The 21490-nt window shown below is 46.6% G+C and overlaps 1 protein-coding gene across 2 annotated transcripts; it reads right to left on the minus strand.

Annotated features, from left to right (window-relative positions):
• Positions 1-598: 598 nt before the first annotated feature.
• On the minus strand, positions 599-19352 carry G3BP2 (G3BP stress granule assembly factor 2). Of its 2 annotated transcripts, XM_027904923.1 has the most exons (12): positions 19221-19352; positions 12098-12216; positions 11197-11278; positions 10056-10229; positions 9645-9735; positions 9270-9372; positions 8223-8403; positions 7172-7270; positions 3309-3411; positions 2963-3091; positions 2668-2786; positions 599-1933 (listed from the first exon to the last, which is right to left on the minus strand). In XM_027904923.1, the coding sequence occupies exons 2-12, from the start codon at positions 12190-12192 to the stop codon at positions 1661-1663; spliced, it is 1449 nt and encodes a 482-aa protein (XP_027760724.1). In that variant the 5' UTR covers positions 12193-12216; positions 19221-19352; the 3' UTR covers positions 599-1660. The 2 variants fall into 2 exon arrangements, with proteins under 2 accessions (XP_027760724.1, XP_027760725.1); XM_027904924.1 differs by lacking the exon at positions 7172-7270.
• Between the last annotated feature and the right edge of the window lie 2138 nt (positions 19353-21490).

Below are 21490 nucleotides of genomic sequence, written 5' to 3' on the forward strand. Positions count from 1 at the left end.
TTCGCACAGACGCACCCCCCCTTTGCTCCCGACACCTCAGAGCCGGCGCTGGCCACGTGCCCTGACAGAGCCCAGCCGTGCCATCTGCTCCAGCCGTGCCATCTGCTCCAGCTGCACGGTACAGGAATGCGCTCCACAACGTTAGCCAGGAACACAGCTCTCCGCTGGAAAACCCACCAGTCCAACTGCAGAGGAGAGCTCTCCTTGCTATCCTTCGCTCCAGAGCCACATCGCTGTCAACTTCAGCTGAGAGTTATGTGCAACACGAGTACGAGTTTTTAAAAAAGTGCAGCTGGAAAATGTGAGAACTTAAGAGCTGCTGTTTAGTCCTCTGAAAATTGCAGTATCCCCGTTTTAGAAGCTCACCTGCACAAAGGATGCTCAGGTCTACCTACTAGGAGCTGGCCAGAAGCATCCACTGTTCTGGACTGACTTCTGCAATTCTTGTCCGAGAGAGATTGCAGCTCTGCTTCCTTTAACTCTGACACTGATTAAAGAGAAGAGACAACCTGCAGTCTATTCTGATGCCTTCTTCCTCCCTTCCCCCCCTCTGCAAAAACACAGGTGAACTTGTTAATTGAAGAGCAAGGTGGATGAGCATTTTAGCAATGTTTACTCATTGAAAGATACTGCAATTTTTTTTTTTAATACAATTCTCCAATTATTTCCTTTAAATGCTTTGCAGCCACTTGGCTTTGCAGCACAGTACTTCATACACTATACTGTACAAAATCACCAGCGAGACTGGAATGATGTATTCATAGAAGGCACCATCATGCTTATTACATTACCAGAGAACTCAAATACAGTCAAGACAAGTTTCACTGTACAACGCTTCTCGAAGGGGAAAGGGGAAGGAGGAGTGTGTTGAGCAGCCATCCCTGCACTGAAGAGGGGCAGATAGAAAAATCTGACGTGAGCTATCAAACTTGTTGCGTACTCAGGGTTACGACTCGGAAACTCTGGGTTCTGGTTAGTTTACAGCTAAATGGATTCCTTCTGGAACAAAGGTGTAGTCTCGTTAAGGTTTGTGTGTGTACAGAGGTTGGTCACAGCAAGCAGAGCGGACGCCCGCACCGTTCCCCAAGCTATTCTGTCTGAGTCAGAGGATGAAGGCTTTCCCTCCGATGCCTCCTGCAGCTGTCAGTATAAATGAGTTCAGAGGACCCATTAGTGCATTTTGATGAGTGCGTAAACACGAGTTGGTTTGGAGCCGAGTGTTCTAAGAAGGAAAAAAAAAAAGGCAAGCTTCTCCAATTGCACAAATTGCACTATTTGTGTTTCCAACAGTAGTAGGCAGAAACGGCAACACTTACACAAAATGTGCAGCAGAGGGTTTTGGACTGAAAGGACCTGAATTCTACTGGGCGTGTCCTTTAGTTCACTTTTGTTGCAGATAGTTAACCGGTCTTTTTTTCTTCTCTTTTTTTTCAGTCCTCAATTCTCCAAGTCTACATTTATAAATTAATAGTGTGACTCCTGTTGTGAAACTGGGGAAAGAACGTCCACCTCAATTTAAACTGGAAACCAAAGGATGCTTTCACATCAAAGAAATGATCAGAAGGGCTGTGTCACATTCCAAAGCCAAAAAAAATTAACAAGAATGCAAACACGATGGATAATGTACCACTGCCAAGACTGTCTGCCCCCAGTGGAGATTTCAGCGGCGCTGTCCAGTGAAACGGCCTTCCATCTGCCCGGTTCCTCGTCCGGAGCCGAGTTTCTGTGCCATGCCCCCCCTGGGGGGAGGTCCTCTTCCGTCCCGGTCTCTCATCATGCCGCCCCCCACGATTCCCCGGGGCCCGCCGGGGCCTCTGTCGTTGCGGCGGAGATCCCTGCGGTCGTCGCCCCCGCCGCGGGTCTCTCGCTCCCGAGCCGCTCTGGTTTTTTTCTCTTCCACGTTCAGGCGCACCTCGCCCCGGAACATAATGGGCTTATGGGGAAAAGGGGTCAAGGCACACGTTAGTCACCGCGTCACACGGGCCACCGACACGAGGCGCGCGACAGCTCTGCCCCGCCTGCACGCCTCGTGCCCGGCACGAACAGCGCCCGGTAAGGGATCCCTGCAGCACGCAGCCCGAGCCCTAAGCACCACCGTTCCTACATTCACTTGGCATGCAAGGAACAAAGTGTTTGTCTCAAGTAAGAGCAGGGTTGTCTTTAGCCTCCTTCACGCCCAGCTTTAGCCTTTTCCCTTCAGGGTTAAGCCTCCTGAAGAACTCTACCGGTCTCACTCTCACATCGTAGAAATGAAAACTGCTGCTTTCTCCTCTCCAGCTCCTCGAGTGAAAACTGTAAATAACCCTGCTCCTTTCTCTCAGCCCCAGAGTGCAGTGTTCAGACAGCCAGGTGATGCCCTTTGAAGGGTTACCTGCTCCACTTTCATCTCAGAAGGATCTCTAAGAGCAAGCGCTGAGCTCGGTGTGGTGTCTGTGTGTGGAGGTAAGAGACCCAAATTCATATGGTGCACTTTGAGGAACACTGGCACAGCTTTTGTGAGCTACGCAGCACTTCTGACACAATGAGTATGACAAAACTCTGGTTTTTCTTACGGCTGTTTTTTGAATGCCAGACCCAACCCCAATGTAATCTAGCATGGCCCACGTTACTTGGGGTTTGGGGCATTCGGTCCATCCCTGGAAGGGGAAACTCAAGGCCAATACTTACTTTTGCAACTAAAATTCGCTGGACCGGCTCAGAATCATCAAATACCACGAAACCAAAATTAGGCAGTTTTCCTCCCACTCCTTTAGTATTTATGCGAAGTTCTACCACATTTCCAAAGCCTGGGAAAACACAAAGGAAGAGGCACTTTACCAAAGCAGTGCCAGCTGTTCGAGTGCTCCGCTGGTTCCAGACCTCTGCAGTGCTGCCCTGTGTAAAGGCCTCCTCGAAGTCACTGCTCCGTGCCTTTTTAACACAGCTTTTCATCTCAGTCTCCGCAGCCAACATCACTACTTACTCATGAAGAACTCTTTCAGTTCACTCTCGTCGATGTCGTGCGGCAAGTTCCCCACAAAGAGCTGGTGGCTGTCCGGATAGCGGATTATCCGACGATTATCCGACTCGTTCTGTTCCATGTCCCCTCTCCCTGTGGTCAACAGAAGGAAGGTAGAATCACAGGGGTTAGGAGATGTGCGTAGCTTCGGATGAACACATCCACGGACAGCAGCAAGCACATTCACTCAAACCAGCCCGGACTCCACATTCCCTCATTTCTAATGGAAGGCAGCAGGAGCAGGCAGTTAGTTGTCAGCCACCTCTCATTAACTAGTCCCAAGCAGACACACAAGCTGATTCCACACTACCTGGTCGAGGTCCTCGGGGTGGGAAGCCTGGTCTTTCCCTGGGACGCTGTTCACGAACACGAGGAGGTTGAGACTGAGCTTCAGGTTTAGTTTCCACTCTTGGCTAAAACAGGAGAACGTGCGTTATTTAACACTGGCCCAATAAAAACCAACCCAAACCCCCAAGCTCACCAAAACAACCCCCCCCCACAACACAAGACATAGCTAAGTGGCATGCACAAAACAAATTCCAGAAGATATACATCCATGCCAGTGTGTTTGGGAGTATGTTTTTTTCACCTCTATAAATTCCTCTGTACCAATCCAGGACTGCAGTGTTCAGTTCTCTCTGCTAAAAGGTGCAAAGCAAACATCTCTCCAGCAGAGCATCTCCCTAGAATGTGGCTAAGGTGAATTTTCCAGGTTTGACCAGGCATTGAGACCCCAGCACTTCATTATTCACAAATCCCTCAACCTGACTTCAGTCACACAGGACATAAAGCTTCCTCGTGCCAAGCTCCAACTTCACAGATTAGGAGGCAGTCCAAGATAACCACCGAGAGATGGGAAAACCACATGTTTTTGTCCAGGTTCCTGAGGAATTCTCTTCCTCCAGGGCAGAACAACTATATGAAAACTACCAAAAAGAAAGAGGAGAATGAAAGAAAAGCCCTTGGAAGTGTAATAAGTATTTCTGATACAATAAAGCCACCTGAAATGACTACCCTGCCGAGGATACTGTTCAACCTTCCTGATGTAAAGACCACGATCCTCAAAGTACACCCTTCATATTCAGGTACTAAAACACCTACTCCATTTATTTTTTGCCAAAAATGCTTCTAATTTGAGAAATAGAGACAGAACAATAAAAAATATTTCTATGCAGACTGCTGGTCACTGAAGCAATTCTCAACATTTTTTAAGTTCCATTTTTTGTACAACAGTTAAGCGCTGCTGCTGTGGTGAGTTCTTATCTTAGGAAGCCAGAATTATCCTTTAGGAGCATAAAAACACAGGACTAGCCTGCAAGTAAGATTAAACACAAGGGGAACAGCTATAGGCCCACACTGCTGTGGAGAAGTAGTTTATGTTAAACATCTCCCTTATTTTCCTTCAAGCGCTCAAGACAGCTGGTGGTTCCAGCCAGACAGTACCTCCCAGGGGAAAAAGGACTAGATTTTACAGGAAACATGCAGGTATTACCTACCAAATGAATGGTTCAGCCCTCCTATCACTTGTGCTGTACACAGCTAAGCCTTATTCTGTCCTGAGAATGCTTCTAGGATCACTTTTTCAATTCCAAGAATAAGCTAGAAAAATCAGCCTTCCGGTTAAATCATGTTCCATTATATATCCTCATGGGTCACTGGAGCTCCTCTGCCATCTTTTACTCACACATCTTTAATGTAATGCAAATGATACCTCAAAAGCAAAATTGCATACATTCAGACTCCCATTCCTTAGATACTTAGTGTCCTCCTATTAAATCCTGAGTAGCGGTTAACTTGTACCTGCTCGCTTTGCATTCCACTGACTTCTCATCTAGCACACAAACAGCTAATCTCATTCGTTGTTTTCTAATCAGCATCATCCCTTTCTACAGAGGAAGACTGCCTCGTGCTCCCTGGTGCCAAACTGCTCCCCAAAACACTGCCATTATTAGCAGCGTCCCGAGATCCCTGATCAGGGCTGCCACTCACAGCCCAAGCAGCAGCCAACTGCAACTCACACCTGCCAGCACAGAGCGCACGCACAGACACCCAGGAAGGATTTCTACAGACAGCTACCAAAGGAGCCAAGTGCCACAAACCCCTGCCTGATGGAGCTCTGACAACAAGAAAGGAAAAGGTGACATTGTCTCTTCTCTTCAGGAGTTCACGTGGGGAGGGAAAGGGACTCACCCCTTCCGAGCCAGAAGACAAGAAGCAGGGAGCACCCTGCCTGCCTCTGCCCCTCTGCACCCCTGTGACAGGTGGTACGTTAATAAAAATGGGAGATAAAAATACCTGAAAACGCTATAAAGCAAAGTCTCCATTTATGAATGCAGGCAGGTTGGTTTCTAATCATCCACAATTAGAAAAACAAGAAATGCTGACCTGTTTCACTCCACAGCTGTAAATAAACAGAACTGAACTGGTTTCTATCCAGGACAGTGTGTGTGCAGTCCTTGGAGGGGTTCTCAGTTAACACTACAGGGGTTGTATTTTTAACTGGATAGAAGGGGGCAGGGAACTGGAATAATGCAGAGAAAGGAATGTGCAGTTAACAACTGCTTTGGAACATCCCTGATACCAGCTAGAAAAGCATTCCAAAGGAGCCACCCACCCAGCAGTGCATCTTCTGTCCTCGTTTACATGCACACTGGCACTAATGGGCCCATGAGAACAGGAAAAATCTGCTCCTGATTTGCAGCCCCTTGCAGAAATGGTTCAGGTGCCTTTCCTACCAGATTTCTGTGTCCCATTTCTGTAATGTGTGCAAGACGAGGAGCTCAGAACTGAGTAGTGCTGGCTGCAGAAGAGCTGAGAGTTGAAATGCCTGCCGTGTCAGTATTGTTCAGAAGCTTCCACACAGGACTGCTTGAACATAAAGTCACAGCACAAGTCATTTAAAAGGCACAAAGCATGACAAGCAGCGGAGGCAACATGTACGAATTTAAGGGACATCTGTAAGCTCTCTTCTGCTCTCTGGCACACGTCATTTGAAATGATTTTGGCAGGCACATTAAAAAAATCCACCCTCTCTATTGCAAATAAATTCAAACTCACTTCGGTTTTGCATAAGGAAAATCTATTCTGTACTACAAACCCCACAGTTCTTACAGGTTAAATACCACCTAAGTGTTCAAAGCCCTGTTTAGGCTGATGAAGGCAGACGGGCTTCCCAACTCATTACACAGCCATTATCTGATGTCCATGACAGTGCCAGAAAACCCGAAAGCAACATCATACAAGGTGCTGGAGTTTGTCTGGATGTTTTATTTTGTTTTTCCTGTTTTCTTTTTCAACATGCATTTGGCTGAAGGCTAATCCCAGACGGGTTCCTCTCTGCCAGTAAAAAATTGAGAAGAAACCAGTGCAAAACCAACAGCTGCAGTAACCCAGCTGCTGTGCTGAAAACTGAAGGTTTTTGAAAAGGTTGGACGTGAGCTACCACAACATAAAGCGCTCAGGCACACAGTGTTAGGACCAGGAGTTAAAGGACGCAAGTTTTCAGGATTTTTTATTTCAGGAGGAAGCTGAATTGAGAGTCTCAGTGTCTCACATCAACTTGGCATGTGCAGGACATAAGCTATCGCCCGGTCAAACTCTCTGTTCTCTTTCCCCTCCTCACCCAAGCATCATAGGAATGGGAAGATAGCATTGTCCTGGCAAGGAAATGTGAATCCTTCCATTCCTCACACAGTCATAAGTTGGTACAGGGTTCTGTGACAAGCTAATTACACGTGGGTAATGAAATCCAGCATATTTCTATGGATGTTAGCCTTGCAAGGCAATCTTGCACCTCAGAAATGGTGCTATCCCTTTTTACTGCTGGGGCAGTTCCACCAAGGCCCCTTCCAAACATACTTCAGAAAACTAACATTTTGTGGGGAATCGGTGTTTTGTTTCCCCCTGTAAACCAAACCATATCCCATTAAGACAGGTAAAAAAGCCCTTCAGCAGCAATTTCCTGGTTCCATATAAACAATTTTAACGTTACCACCACCCAAAGTTACACCTGATATGTGCACGTGCCTTCGCTTGCGACAAGGTGAGTGCATTAACATTTAAGACACAATTAATTTGTGCAATTTAAGTCAAACAAGTTGATCGGTTAATTTAAAAAACTGAAGCAGTTTGCAGAAGTAATGAGACAATCCAAGGCGTTCACAGATGGGTTACCTGTGAGACTGGTGCTTTAACATGGGGTGGAATTCCAGAGGAAGAAACAGTACCACTAGGAGGCAGGTTTTTACTGGTCACTGAAGCCCAAGAGAAAGCCTGCAGGAAATGCAACAAACCTAGGCTACTAATCATGGCAAACCACTGACATTCCTACAGGGAAACTCGTCTGCTGAAAATACACTTTTGGTTCACATCCGACTTTAAAATCATTGTTGTGCAAGCATTACAACGGAGCGACAGGAGGATGCGCGGTTCTAGCTGTCTGTGGACTTGGATGATGTGGAGCAAATGTGTACCTGCTACCTGAGTGAGCCCCGTTCCCTCAGCAATCCCAGATCACTGCTTTCCACCATGTAACCAAGCCTAGGACTGAAAACCCTGGAGTGGTAAGTGTCTTCTGCACGAAGAAAGACAGTGGATGCCAGAAGTTACCAGTGAAAATGCAAAAGAGAAAAAGAATTGGGAAAAACAGTACGGGAGACATGCTGGAGCTAGAAAATGACCTTGTCCAGCTTACACTGGCTCTCCCAACACTTCCAAACCTCCCAAGTGTTCCACAGCAGATGATGCACAGTGTGCACTGTGGTTTTTAAGATTAGGCACCTTGCCCCTAGAGGAGACAGTCAGTGCCCCCATTCTGATTTTGGCCCATTGTGTCAGCAATTTTGCACGTGTCAGTGTGTGATGCTTTTTTTTTCAAGGAAGAGCAGTGGTTCCCACCGTAGGAGATTTTTGGTGGCGGTAGCTCGAGGTGTTTTCTTAACATATGTTAAGTCCACATTTAAAAATGTCTACACATGCATAAAACCACACACACACACTTTACAAGCAGAGCATAAAATTTACAATAGGTGATGAACAGCACTTAGAAATAACATTTTTTTCCTTTTTTAGCGAAACTTCACATTTTTACACATTCAAGGTTCATGTCTAGCTGTTCATACAGCATGGCACTAAAGAGAGGGACCGGCACGGCCACTCAAAAAGGCAACGCTCAAATCTGTTTTACCATCTGCATCCAGTAGCACAGATGTGACTTTTAACTAACCTTTGGTGGTTCTTGTGGTAGTGAAACAGGCTCTACAGGAGGTGGAGACGGAGACTTCTCTTCTAGTTCCTCAAGGGTCTTTTCTTCTACTTCAGCTTTCAGCTCCTCAGTCTTTGTTTCAGATTCCAATTCTGGCTCAGGTTCATGAGATGATTCTTCCAGTGCCTCCTCTATCCCATTCCTACAATAATCAAATGCATCTGATGAGCTTTTCAACTGCTTTGTATTTTATGACTTTTTGTAAGCCATGCTGTGGTAACAACTGGTATTAAAAAGATCATTGATGCATTCAGCAGACATTGTCTAGTGATGCCATAACTGATTTTTTTTCACAAGGGAACCAGGAAGTCATTTCTGGCCCTTATGAAGCCATTCCTACGTGTCAAGAAAAGCACAATGGTTTGGTGGTGTTTGTTTGTGGGGGTTCTTTGTGTGTCTGGTTTTTGTAATAAAATGTATTTTTCTAATAAAATCATAATTCTTTTTCTTTAAATTTGTTCAGATTGAAGACACACAGGACAGAGACCTATTCTTCCAATACAACTGTACAGCAACTTATCCAAAAGTAGATCTCCCCCTCAGTTTCAAGTGATACCCAAATTTGAGGAGTAATACTCCTGCTCAGTGCAGGGGGGTTGGACTAGGTGACCTTTAAGAGGTCCTTCCAACTCCAACTATTCTGTGATTCTATGATGAACCACCCTTTGTCAACTCTTCACATGAACTACATCGTATCAGCTGTCTGTTCCAAGTCAGAATAACCACGATGCCATTAAGTGTGTACATACCTGTACAAGGGGTCGCTACCTTTTCACCCCTCTTTTGACACCAGAAGTGAAAATTACTAACAAACATAACACCCTCCATTTCCTCTCTCCAATAAAGAAGCAATGTTTCAAAATAATGTAACACTAACCTAACACACACTCCTGTATCAAGTGTGTTTTCCTGAACTACCTGTTAAATCATATCCAGGGTCCAAAGCCAAAGCAGTTTTGTCATTTTTATTAAAAAAGCAACATCATGTAATTAAAAAGGACTTCTTACGTGACAGGATGGTTTTCATAGTAAGTACTGCTTGCATTCTCTTGTACAGGTTCAGGTGATGGTTGTCTTTCCTCCTGCTCTTCTTCCACCTCTTCCTCAGACTCTGACACAAAACCAAAAACTTCCTTATACATTTCTGCAAGTTTACACAAGCTGCACTCAAATAAAAGCATATTAAAATAGTAGCAATCAAAATAAAGCTTCATCAACATGAAATAAGTAAAATTAGCTGCAAGAAAAGATGGAAGACCCTTCCTCTCATTCAAGAGATTTGGTTGCTTATGATTTTAACAAAAAGAATAAGCTGGAGACAGCTGTGCACACACGGTAGAGGAACACGAACCACACAGACTGTACTTGTACAGGCCTTCTCACCTTCGTCAAGTTCTCCTTCTGAATCCCCAAATACTTCATCTTCATATCTGAAGATATCATTATGGACATAGAACTTGTTTGGAACAGATCCCTGTAACAGAGCAACATGCAGTGTTTAGCACATACAGATTATCAGCACTCCACAAGACGGAGGGATGAGAGGTAAGCCGTGGGTACACACCAACATCTGGCAATAGGACTATGTCCCTACAGTTGTTTCCAAGCAGTACCTCTTCCCTAAGTACACGAGTGGGCAGTAACTTCTGCCCAACTGTGACACATGCAGTGACAGCCTCCAGACCAAGTTTTAAAGCCAGATGACCTCTTTTGTCCCAAGGTGACAAACAGTAGCTACAGGTCGGGTTTCCATCGTCACTATTTGAAATTTACCACAATCTCAGGCACACTTACTTCTGGAGCAAGCACAAAAGTCTGCATGAACTTCCTCATGGGCTGCCCATTGTTTGACAGCTCCCCCATGACCTGCACGACCACGCCGTCGCTCAGAGTGGCGTGAGCGTCCACGTGACGGATCTTGGTGTGGCACTCGCTGAATTGCAGGGACATCACCTTCTTGTGTATCTCCTAGAAATGCACACACACAATTCAGCTACAGGGAGTTTGCTACAGAGCTTTTGAATACCTTTGAAATACCTGAGCTGGAACTGACACAAAAAGGCACTCCCCTGAAGCTCAAAAGGTAAATGCAGGAACTAAGAAGTGTCTTTTACTGAGAAGAGTCTACCTGAGCTCATCTAACTTTTAATCTGAATTTCTCCACTAGGATTCAAATACTTCTCAGAGTAGTCAAATAGCATACAACTTGCTATCCGAGTTTTCCAGCTGCATTAAAACCAATGACATATTTCACGGTTTTCGTTTTTTAAAGGCCCGTGATAGGGACGGGATTTATCTTGTGGTAAAAAATAAAGAAAACACAAAAACACCCCAACAACAAAACCACCCCAAATCAACCCTCTATCCATTGTCGAAGTACCCAAATGTCACAGGAGGGGGGAACATCTGCACTGCAAAGATTTTTGTGCTGCTAAATAAGCCACACTGCTCAAACACGTGGCTGCCACGTGAACAGATGCCACTAGGTGACAGACATTACTGTGATAAAGAGGTACAACCAAAGCAACCCTCACTTCACTTCTTCAAAAAGTTATATTCCACTTGAACAAAACTGCACCCACAGAAAAATTCAATGCAATTCACAAAGATCAGTCCCTTTCCCAAGGAACCATTTCTAACCCAAATAAGATATATCAACAGCACAAGTCTATCAGGTCCCCTTGATTTTGTTTCCCATCCCAAATGTATTTTGTGCATCCCAGATGCAAAGCTGATGAATCAAACATGACCCTCAGTAAAAGCAGAAAGGAGCAAACAAAAAAAGCCAAGCTACCAAATTCCTAACTATCTCTGAACAGGAAGCAGTACCACAATACATTATTTACCAGATGAGAAAGTCAAAGCCACCGGTAAGGAAAAATCCTGATTTATTCTGAACATTAATGAGGACTACAGGACTGATTTTGATACTCACAGCTTGACCATACACTGCCTCTTGAGGTTTCCCACTGGCATCGAGTCCTCCATGCACATAAGAAGAATTCCTGCCATAAAACCTGCAAGTGAAGAGACATGAAAGTCACAGAAGTGAAGAAAAAAAAAAAAAAAAAAGGAACCAAATCCAACAAGTATTTTAGCCAAAAGTTGTAGAGCTCAATGCAACAGGAGTTTCAGAACAAACAGCAATTCAAGAGGCTCCAAGCATACAAACGTTGTATTCAGTATTCCCGTTTGCCCAAGGTAATGTAGCACACTCCTGTATCAACCCTTCACTTGCTTCCTTGAAGGAAGGTGGTCATTTTGGTTTGAAGGTTGCCAAGTCCAACTTTTGATTTGGATTTTTACTGCCAGTTTATAAAGCATGTGACAAATGCTTTCAGTAGAACAAAAAAGGGACAGCAGCGGCAGACACTGCAAGCACCCAGAAGGTATTTCATACCAGCAGTTCAAGAACTGGATATGATTCAACCAAACTAGACCAAAGCCTCTTGGACTCTTCTGTGCAGGGGTATTTGAGAAAAGCTCCACAGATGCTGTTAGTGATACTTGTGCCATCTTTCAAGTGGACAGAGGATATTCCTGAACACCAGGGGAGCTTGCTCAGGAGCTTGCTCCAGCCCCCCCAACCTCAGCAAGGATTTCTGGAATCTGTCCATGTTACCATTTTACCATCTGAGAATCAGCTCGCTTTTCCCCAGAGGAAACACCTTGATAGCATGCCATATGTCTGTCTGATCAGACTTGGTTCTAGAGCCTAAGGAATTTGCAGTAAGAGTTAGTCAGGTCCACTCCCTCCCATACTCAGAAATAATTGTATAACAAACAGCACAGACTCTTGTTCAAAGCATTAATCCCTTAGAGTGTGGCAGTGTCACCTGTGCAGGAAGTCAGGAGCTTTGTTCAGCAGGGTGTAGTACTGTCTCACGAACTCCCGCCCTACAAGCAGGGGACTTGGCTTCTCCATCACCATTTCTTTGGCACACAGTGTCAAACGCTGTAATCAAAAACATTCACCTTAGTTTGAAGATCACAACTTCCATACATCACAGCTTCCCCATAACAGGATGAACACAGAGATATTAGAATTGAAACAATTCTGTGAACGGAGACTTAATTCACTAGAAACTACCCACCAATTCAGGACACCCTCCCAACCCTCATTCGATTAAATAAAAAGATTTCAGTCAGTTCATGTATCACTTCGATGAGCAGGGAACCGTGGATGCAAAGTCCCTCACAGAACAGGTGCTTAAAAGAACCCAAACCTCAAACAACCAAGCAACAACCCTGTTAAAAACCTCTTGAGCCTCTGGGAATAAACCAATAAACATTTAAAAATCTGAGTTCCACAGTGCTGCAAAGCAAACAGGAATATCCTTTCTTAAGGCAGCTGGTACCATTCCTCCCTCTTAAAGCACATCTGCTTCAAAAGGTCACTGTCACATCTGTAACGTGAAGGCAGGAGCACCAATATTCTAAAGTAATTGTGTGGGCTGGATTCACATCCTCTGAAGACTGGGGAGGGAAACCCTCAGTCCTCAGAGACAACTGAAGTCTGAGGTACTATTTGTCCAACCAAACTGCATTTCACATTTGTCATACAATAATTGGAAATAGTTGGAAAGGACTTCTGTGGATCACCTGGTTCAACCTGCTATGCTTCTACCCATCCACACTGTCTTGCAGACCATCCCTGCCACAAAATGATCTTCAGTATCCTGGAATATATTTTGCTGGCTTGTCAGCAGCCAGCACATCGTTTTTTCCAGCTCACTTAAAACTGCCAGCGTCTCCAATCATGAAATACCCTCCAGTTCTCACACGGAAGCTTAATAGCTTAATCTGCTTTCCCTCTCAAAAACTAATGTGTAGGCAAGGCATCAGGCAAAAAAGACCAAGTCAAAACCCCAAGTTTCCAACTTCAGAGATAATCCTAGAAACAGATTTTTGTTTGCTCACCAAAGTAACCTTGACCCATCAATCTACGCTAAGGGTCAATACAAGGGACTGTTTGCAATTACAGTCAGACAGGACATAAAGCATTTGAAGTGAAATTGGGAGATTAACCTCAGCTCAAGAAGGACCTGTAATAAAGGTAAAACACACACAGGAGCAGTGCCACAACCATATCAGATCCTGTATCATAATGGAACTCAAAAGGAAAAAGCCCAAATATGCAGCTGAAATAGTTTACACGTACTAGACAGTCAAAATAATCTCAATCCAGCAATCCAAGACACAAGACAACACCAAAAGCTGTTCCCAAAGACAGTTATCCAGGATCCACACCTGAAATAACAATCTCACAATCTTGTAAGTAAGGCAGAAGGCAAGGCCTGAAACAGAAATCATGAACTTGGGGATAAAAAAAATCGGCAAGCTTACTTTAGGCTTATCCAAAATTGTCAATATAACCTTCCAAGACTCTGGAACACAGTATTAGTTGTGCCTTACAGGAAGCCCCAGGGGAAGTAATTGTGTTAATGAGACCCAAAATTAAATGTTAAGAATACTAAGGGACATCAAAGGTTTGAGCCCTGAGCGTGTTCAAATGGGGAACAAAGGAAAGACAACAAAATCTGAGCAATTTGAGGATCTTCCCAACATGACTCATACTACAGCAATGGCAGCACATAGGAATTTTAGTGAGAAACCAGCCTTAAAAGAACAAGGACATCTCACTTTCTACAGGTGAGACTATTCTTTTTTTTCATCCCCTGTCCCCCAAGCAGATGAAGAACACAAAATCGGTGACAGGATCTTCACCACCAGTCCTTGTGAAAACACACAAAAATGGGGCTTCGTCAGGTTTTTTTTAAAGAAGTTATTAAAAAGCAGATGATAGCCACCATACATGACTATGAACATAGCAATAAGCAAAGTACATTTGGTAACACATTGCTGGCATACCTCAAGGAACACTGAAAATGCCCCAAGGAACAAAACATAATAATCTGTGACAAGTCATTCCACTCCATGAGATCTGTATCACACTACATCTTTTCTTTACTGGAAGTTGTCCCATTTCCGGAAGGGCTGCCAAAACCTTTCAGAAAATCTGGAAGAGGCAGGTATGCAATGATCACACACAGCCAGTTCTTCCCTATGGACTTCAAACAGAAGTTGCTTAAGTGCTCACAGATGGGAGCACTGTGCCCCCTTCCATGTTTCCAGTGACAGTGCTATCAATTTACATCACACAGTCACAGTATTTTAAAGGGTGCCTCTACAGTTCCTCACCTGTCTCAGTATTATTTCATTCTCTCTTCAGAGATCTCAGTAGGGGTAGAAGAGGCTTAATGAACTGTTCAAAGTCTCCCAGGTCATTATAAGGCAGTAAAATAAAACAGCAGGTACTCCTTGATAGCAGCACGGGCACCATGAAAACAGGTTTCCAAAAGATTGAAATCTCCACATGTCCCAATTAGTAAAGAACCTCCTTAAAGTCAAGGAACTGAGTCTTAGCAGGCCCAAGGGGTTTTGAGGTAAAGGCACCAGTGAAATCGAAGTCAAACCTCAGGGCATCACCCTCAAGTTTACAGAGGCCAAACTTACAAAGAACTGTACCTTCACAACTTAGCAGGCACCAAGGGCAGCCCCATCAACACATATACTCTATAACTTCCTATTTTCTTCAGTACATACTCAAGCAAATATGAATAACAGCTAAAAAAGAAGATCCTGAGTGCTCTTCCCACTTGAATGAAACAAGCTACATTCTTAGATCAGCCTGAGCAGCCACTGGGAAAGTGTCTTAATGAGAACTTAGGGCTCAAGGCACTCATGTACACACTGCCCAGAAACAAAATACTGAAACTGGAATGGGCAATCGCCAGAAATCAAACACATTTATCTGCTTGTTTCTTTATAGTGCAACTGTAGTGTCCAAAAATCCCTCCCCCATGCACATGACTAGATAAGCCACACGCACAGAGTAACACAACCAGCCCTGCAATTGCTGCCCATCCACAGGTAATCCTGCCCATGTCGGGCTGCCATAATTCACTGACAGATGTCATTTCCACCCTTTCAGTACTTCTGGTTCCTGTGCTGCCAGGAAGGCACAGAGGATTTGCAGTGTGTTCTTGATCTAAGGAGAACCAGCAGCCACAGGACAGATCTTGCAATAAACTGGCAAGCTGGACGACTAAATGAAACACGCAATCTCCCTCAGCCCTAAACAAAACTCAGAGGTGAGGAACCCAAGGGACCCAACTCAAAAACTGAAGGAGCACGCACTTGTGCCAGTGCAATACTGCCTGCAACTTCGATAGGTGTGACACAGGTTCAGAACAACAACTTTACAGGTGGGATTTCTTTCAAGAGAACAAAAACAATGGGAGAACTGGCACGGACAGGAATTATTTGTTATTTGCAGGCAAAGCTAAGCAAATGAACAAAAGCAGAAAGGATGTTTTCCTCCAAAGAGCAACTGCAGGGTAGTGCTGAGATTTATTTAACATCTTTGGATGGCTGTGACAAATAAAGCACAAAGTCAGCCCTTGCAAGGAGATGAAACTGCTGTGGGCTGAAGGGATGACACAGGGCTCACTCAAATTAGGATCGCTGTGCTGAGGCATGAGAGAATCAACTGCTGCAATAATCTCTCCTGTCCGCGCTGAGGTGAGAGCATGAAAATTCATTCAGCCTGTAATCATCTTTACACACAGAACTTTATTAAGCCGTGCTTGTTCCTACAACTAAATAAAAAACCCAGCCAAACCCCAAAGCCCAGCTCCTGAGCCCTTAGTTTGCAGAGGGGGGCAGCAGCAGTTCTGAAGCCCTGCAGAGGGCTGGGCCCTGAGCAGTCAGCGTGCCCTGGCGCGCACTGTGCTCAGTAAGCAGCTGGCGCACTGGAGAAGCCTCTACCCCTATAGCACACACAAGCATCGCCGCTGTTCTTTCCCCTGGCCAGAGAAAGAAGAAACGTGACCAAGTCTCTGTGGCAAGGCACCGTTACCTGAGGCAATGACTAAGCTACTGAATGGTGCCTACGTGCTCATTAGGTATCCAGAGAATAAACTTGGGCACTAAGTCTTGGGTTGTGCCCAAAGAGGTAGTTCAAAACCACTTCCATCCTGTTTCAAGACAGACCAACAACAGTGATGCTGAAAGTCTGAACCGAGTTCTGACAGCAGCTCAAGAAAGTGCCACCTGAAGCTGAAGGTAACCTCCGTCGAGACAAACTTCTAAGCTTTGTGAGAGAGATGTGGGCCCCACCGCTCGTTTTAATAACGAACTATAAACAAGTAGAGTGTCTTGTTTTATTAACAAGCAAATTTTACCCTCTGAACTGTTCATCCATAGCATTTGTCCATAACTAAAGCATACAGACATCAAGCTATACTTTTACATAAATCTGCAACAGCGTGGCTCCTGTCCAAGCTACTGATCAGATCTGAATTTAGCGTTTAACTGAAAAAAAAAATTGGGTAAAATGTTCTTGCAAATCAGAAAGTTGCTCCCCACACCATAAGCACACTCAGCAAAGCCACAAGAGACACCGTGTCACTTCCCATACCACAGGAGCTCAGGGAAAACAGAAGGGAAGGGGAGAGCAGCTCCATCTTGGACAGGTTTCTCTTGAATTCAGATTACCACTTGTAAACCGTGTTTCCTACTGCAGACAAGCCATTAACACTTTACAGAGTGTGTTTGCTCCTGCAGCCCATAGGCGTGACCGAGATCCCACCACTGTCACACATCGTGTGAGCAGCCACACCCTGAATAAAGGTAAAAGTCCAACGGGCAGCTGACTGTCCAGCTGGCATCTGAGTACAGCCCTGTAGAGACTGGCAGGTACCCCATGGAAAAGTAAAGTTAGCATCAGCTGCCAGGAAAAGAATTCAGAAAGAGCAATCAGAAGTTTCCAACAGCCCATTTCAGTACTGAAACCACCTTCCCTCTGTCATGGCCTGCAAGGTAAGATCATCCTCCACCTGCAGTAAGGCCCGGCAGAGCTGAGTGATCTACCAGATTCCCTTTACTTTATGATCTCCTTTACCTAATCTGCTACCACCTGAGCTGGCTGAGCCCCAAGGCACAGTGTGCAGCTCTTTCAAATCATGCTGATCTGCAAGGTTGGTTTGGTTTTGGTTTGTGGTGGGGTTTTTTGGGAGGAGTTTAACAGCGCCCTGTATTTTAGGCCCACAACTACCATAGGGGACCAGCTTCTGGGCAGTTCAGCTGTGCCACCCAAAAGGGCCAATACCCACCCGAACTGCAGCAAGAGCAGTGACCTGTTCTGGGGAAGCCATTCTACCCCTATGTATGTCATCATCCAACACCAAATGCAGTGCCCTTCTTCTAGTATCTCATCAGATACATCTATTAGTTTGACATATTCATCTTTTCACATGTTATTTGAGTCGCAGTGCAGTTCATTTGTCAAACACTCTCAATAGCAATGATATCCAGTACCACAACTGCTACAGTAGAAGGAAGACTCAAATCCAACACCGTGTTTAAGGCACTGCGTTTCCTCAGCACATTTCCAGTGCTGTGAAATAATCCTAAGTGTGACAGTAGAGGCCTAATTTGAAACCTTGGTTCCATGAAAGAAAACATGTTATTCCCACGGGTACCAGCAGCCAAGCAGATGGATGGCCTGCTCACTTGGTTTTCTCTTCAGTTTAAGCCAGTTTTCACAGAAAAGATGTCACAATGGACTCAGAAAGTCTCCTTAATGATAAATCAACTCCGGGAGCTAAAGCAACACCGGTTTGTCAGCAACCACAACTTCTCAGCTCAGAATCCAAGTTGACAAATCCTGCAATGCTACAGTAACAGACATAATACCTCAAGAAACCTGAGTATGGACAGATGTAAGTTACCCTATTTCTCAACAGCTCAAAAGTACCTTGGGTATCTTTACACTGCTTTCTGTACTGAAGCAGAACATTTGCACACTGAACTTGAAGTATGCAGAACATATAGAGGGCTTGGGAACTGCCAAACCAGCATGGAAGGCTACAATAACAAAATCTATATGAATGACTAAGTCTTTCTAGTCGAAATCAAACAATAATCTCATATGCTGTTGTTCTCTCCTATGATAGTTCTTTCATGTAGTGGTGCTCGGCACCAAGCTCAAGACCCAGGTTCACCCAGCTATCCAAGGGATTTAAAAGCTTTGTTGTGGATATGCTTCTGGGTACCCACACTGCAACTGCAGTGACCTCTGAGGGGAAGGGGGACAAAAGCCTGAGAACACACTGAGCTCAGCTCAGGTGACAAATGAGAGCAGCTCGGACAACATCTACTCAAGGCATCCAGCTCTGCAGAATAAAACGTGCTCGAACAATTTCTGCCATATTACTCTGTGTGAAAACAGAGTGGTCCCGGTTATGAGTGGGGAAAGGGGGAGCGGAGAAGGGTGAGGTCTGCAGAGCTGGAGGAGGCCTCAGAGCCGGCGCTGCCATGGCAGTCCTAACTTGCAGGAGAGCAGAGGGCCCGCCGAGCCGAGCTCGAGAAGCTAAGGCTGGCTCTGCAGTCCGAGCGAAACGGGCGGAGCGGCCCGCTGTCCGCGCCAAAGCCCACATACCTGCACGGCGATCGATCCCCGCGGCGACCCGGGAGAGGGCCGGCTGGGCCCAGCGCCGCAGCCCGCATCGAGCACCGCGGGCTTGGGGGCGCCTTTCCCCGGCGTCCCCGCGCCGCCCGGGGCGAGGCGGAAGAGCCGCCAAGGTGACGGCGAACAAAAGCCGCCACCCCCCAGCCCCGATCGGAACCGAGCCGGCGGGCGGGTCGTGCGGCGCAGGGCACGGCGGCGCTCCGGGTGCCGCTCCCTCAGCCCTCAGCCCCGAGCCCGCCGCTCCCCTCAGCGCGGCGCGCGCCGTTCCCGCCTCTCGCTCAGCCTCGCTCCCAAAGCTCCCTCAGCGCGGCGCGCGCCGCTCCCTCAGCGCGGCGGCCGTTCAACGGTCACCCCCGCCACACACACACCTCCCACAGCCCGCGGCGGGGCCTACCCCGCCCGCGATCCCTGCGCCCCTCACTCACCTCAGCGACAGAAATCTCGGGGCGCGGGGCCGGGGCGTGTTTCCCCGCACGCCGCCGGGAGCTGCTCGGTGCCGGGCGCGGCGAGGGTGTCGGTGCGGCAGCGCGTCCCGGGCGAGGGCAGCGCGGGGCGGGCGGGGCGCGGCGGTGGCAGCGATGTCACAGTCGGGCGGGGGAGGGCGCGCGTCCGCGGTCCCGTGCGTGCGTGCGCGCGCGCGCCTGCGCGGGGCGAGCGCGCGGGCGGGGCCGCGAGGGGCCGGGGTCGCGAGGGGGCGGAGGCTCCCCGCGGTGACGTCATCCTCTCGCGCGTATTTCCCGTGGGCGGAAAGCGGGGGCGTCCCGGAAGCAGCGGCAATGGCGGCGGGAGCGGCGGTAAGGAGGTAGCGGGCGCTCTGCTCTTTGCTCCTCGTTTGACTGCTCTCGTTCTGTTCTAGGTACGCGTCGGGGTCAAGGCACCGCTGTCCACCGTGGAGCGCGGCACGAGCTCGCCGGGAGTGTGTTGCCTGGGGAATTTGGCTGCTGACACCTCCCCGGCTCTGTACTGCCGGACCGGAGCTGCGTTTCGCTTGGACCGAGGTCTCCAGCCGCCTGCAGAGCGAGGGGTGCTGTCAGTGTTAGGATACCTTGCGGGTCCGTGCGGAGCTGTGCCCCCATCCGTAGCTCAGGTTGAAGTTTAGGGCTTCTTGCTGAAACAGGATTTTTCTGGAGTTACGGTGGCATATAAAATAAGCTAAGATTGGAGGTGAAATATCAAATAATTCTTTCCGAGGTGACAAAAGCTGCCCCTTGTAGTGTGTTGTATCTCCAAGAGGGTAGCTGGGGTGTGTCAAACATATCTTTTGCAAGTAACTCACTTACTTTCCTGTGGGCTGTATGTGTAAGTATGGAAATACTTAGAAATAAATGAATTTCTTTGGTGGAAAAACGTTGTTTGGTTGTTTGTTTGGTTTTTTTGTTTGTTTGTTTGTTTCTTGGTAAGGAGCAGACTCTCCTTATGCTTGACTTGAGTGTTCCAGGTGAGTTCTGGTGTGTGCACTGGGTCAGAAAGATGAATACCTTCAACCATCCCTGTTGGGAAGGGCGGGGGGGACTTCTTTTTAGCTCAGTGGTATCTGAAGCCCTTTGATTTAGGAGAGGAGCTTAAGTTTTCTTTGAGGAAAAAAAAACCAAAACAAACCATCACCTTATTTTGCTGCTACTGAACACTATAAGAGGAACTTAGGAATTTCCAGACTGGGCCAGTTGTGAGTGACCTGGCTCCAGATGCTCTGCTGGGAGGGGAAGTGAGAAGCGGAGCCAGGGATGCCCAGCGCAGGTTCGGTGTGAGGCGACTGCAGGCTGGAGTTGTCCTGCTGTGGCTCACACAGCAGCTGACCAGCTGTGGCTGCTGTAAAGCACCTGCTTACTTTGGTGACCAGACCTTGCCCAGCAAGATAAAAGCCCTCTGGGGCCATGTGCTGGGTGGTGTCTGTACAGGGGAAAAACAGGGGCAATGGAAAAGCAAAACGGGTCAACTGTGATGTTTGGGTGGGTCCTGAAGGGCTGGAGGTGCTCAGGCCTTCATCTCCTGATGCTACAATAAGTGCAGTTAGAAATGAAGGTAAGTGCCTGACAGAACCCTATTTTGTAATAACTGCTGTGGTATTTCATCTTTTTACACCTAACACATTGATTTTTGGTGCCTGAGATGGAGGAGGAAGCTATTAATTGTAGAATATAGAAAGAGTAAATGTTTGCTTTCAGTTACATGTTTCAAAGTAAAGTATTGACTTTGTTCTCTAGTTGGGAAAAACCAAATCCTTGAAGATCCAAATTTAAATTGTGCTGTGAGAGGGGTTTTCTCCCTGGAATGACACGAACCAATTTTAGGAACTGACTATCGTAATTGGAGCTTTCTGTGCTCGTTTGCTGTATTTGGAAATAAAACTGCTTTAACTATATATGTAGAATAAAGCAAACACTGCCAAATCCTACCAGTAACCATCAGGAGGGCAGCATCAGACAGGGAGCTGGTGTGCAGATGCAGTGCTTGAAGGGTTTGGAGTGATGGTCCTTGGCTGCTGCTCTTCAGCAGGAATCCAGGAAGTGCTGTGGTAGTGTCCAGTGTGGGGAAATTCAGCGTCTGAAAGAAATTCAACTACTTGGTGCCCTTCCCTTGGACCGAGCCATCGGTGTTATTGGGGTAAGTTTCTGTTTATCTCTAAGGTGAGTGAGTCTCAAAAACACAATAGTGCTTTTCTACATGTAGTTAAAATAAAGAAGTGCTAGCTACT

This window comes from Empidonax traillii, unplaced genomic scaffold, assembly GCF_003031625.1.
Source record: "Empidonax traillii isolate 1590-97213 ecotype Southwest subspecies unplaced genomic scaffold, ASM303162v1 scaffold1104:size183874, whole genome shotgun sequence".
Classification (NCBI taxonomy): Eukaryota; Metazoa; Chordata; class Aves; order Passeriformes; family Tyrannidae; genus Empidonax; species Empidonax traillii.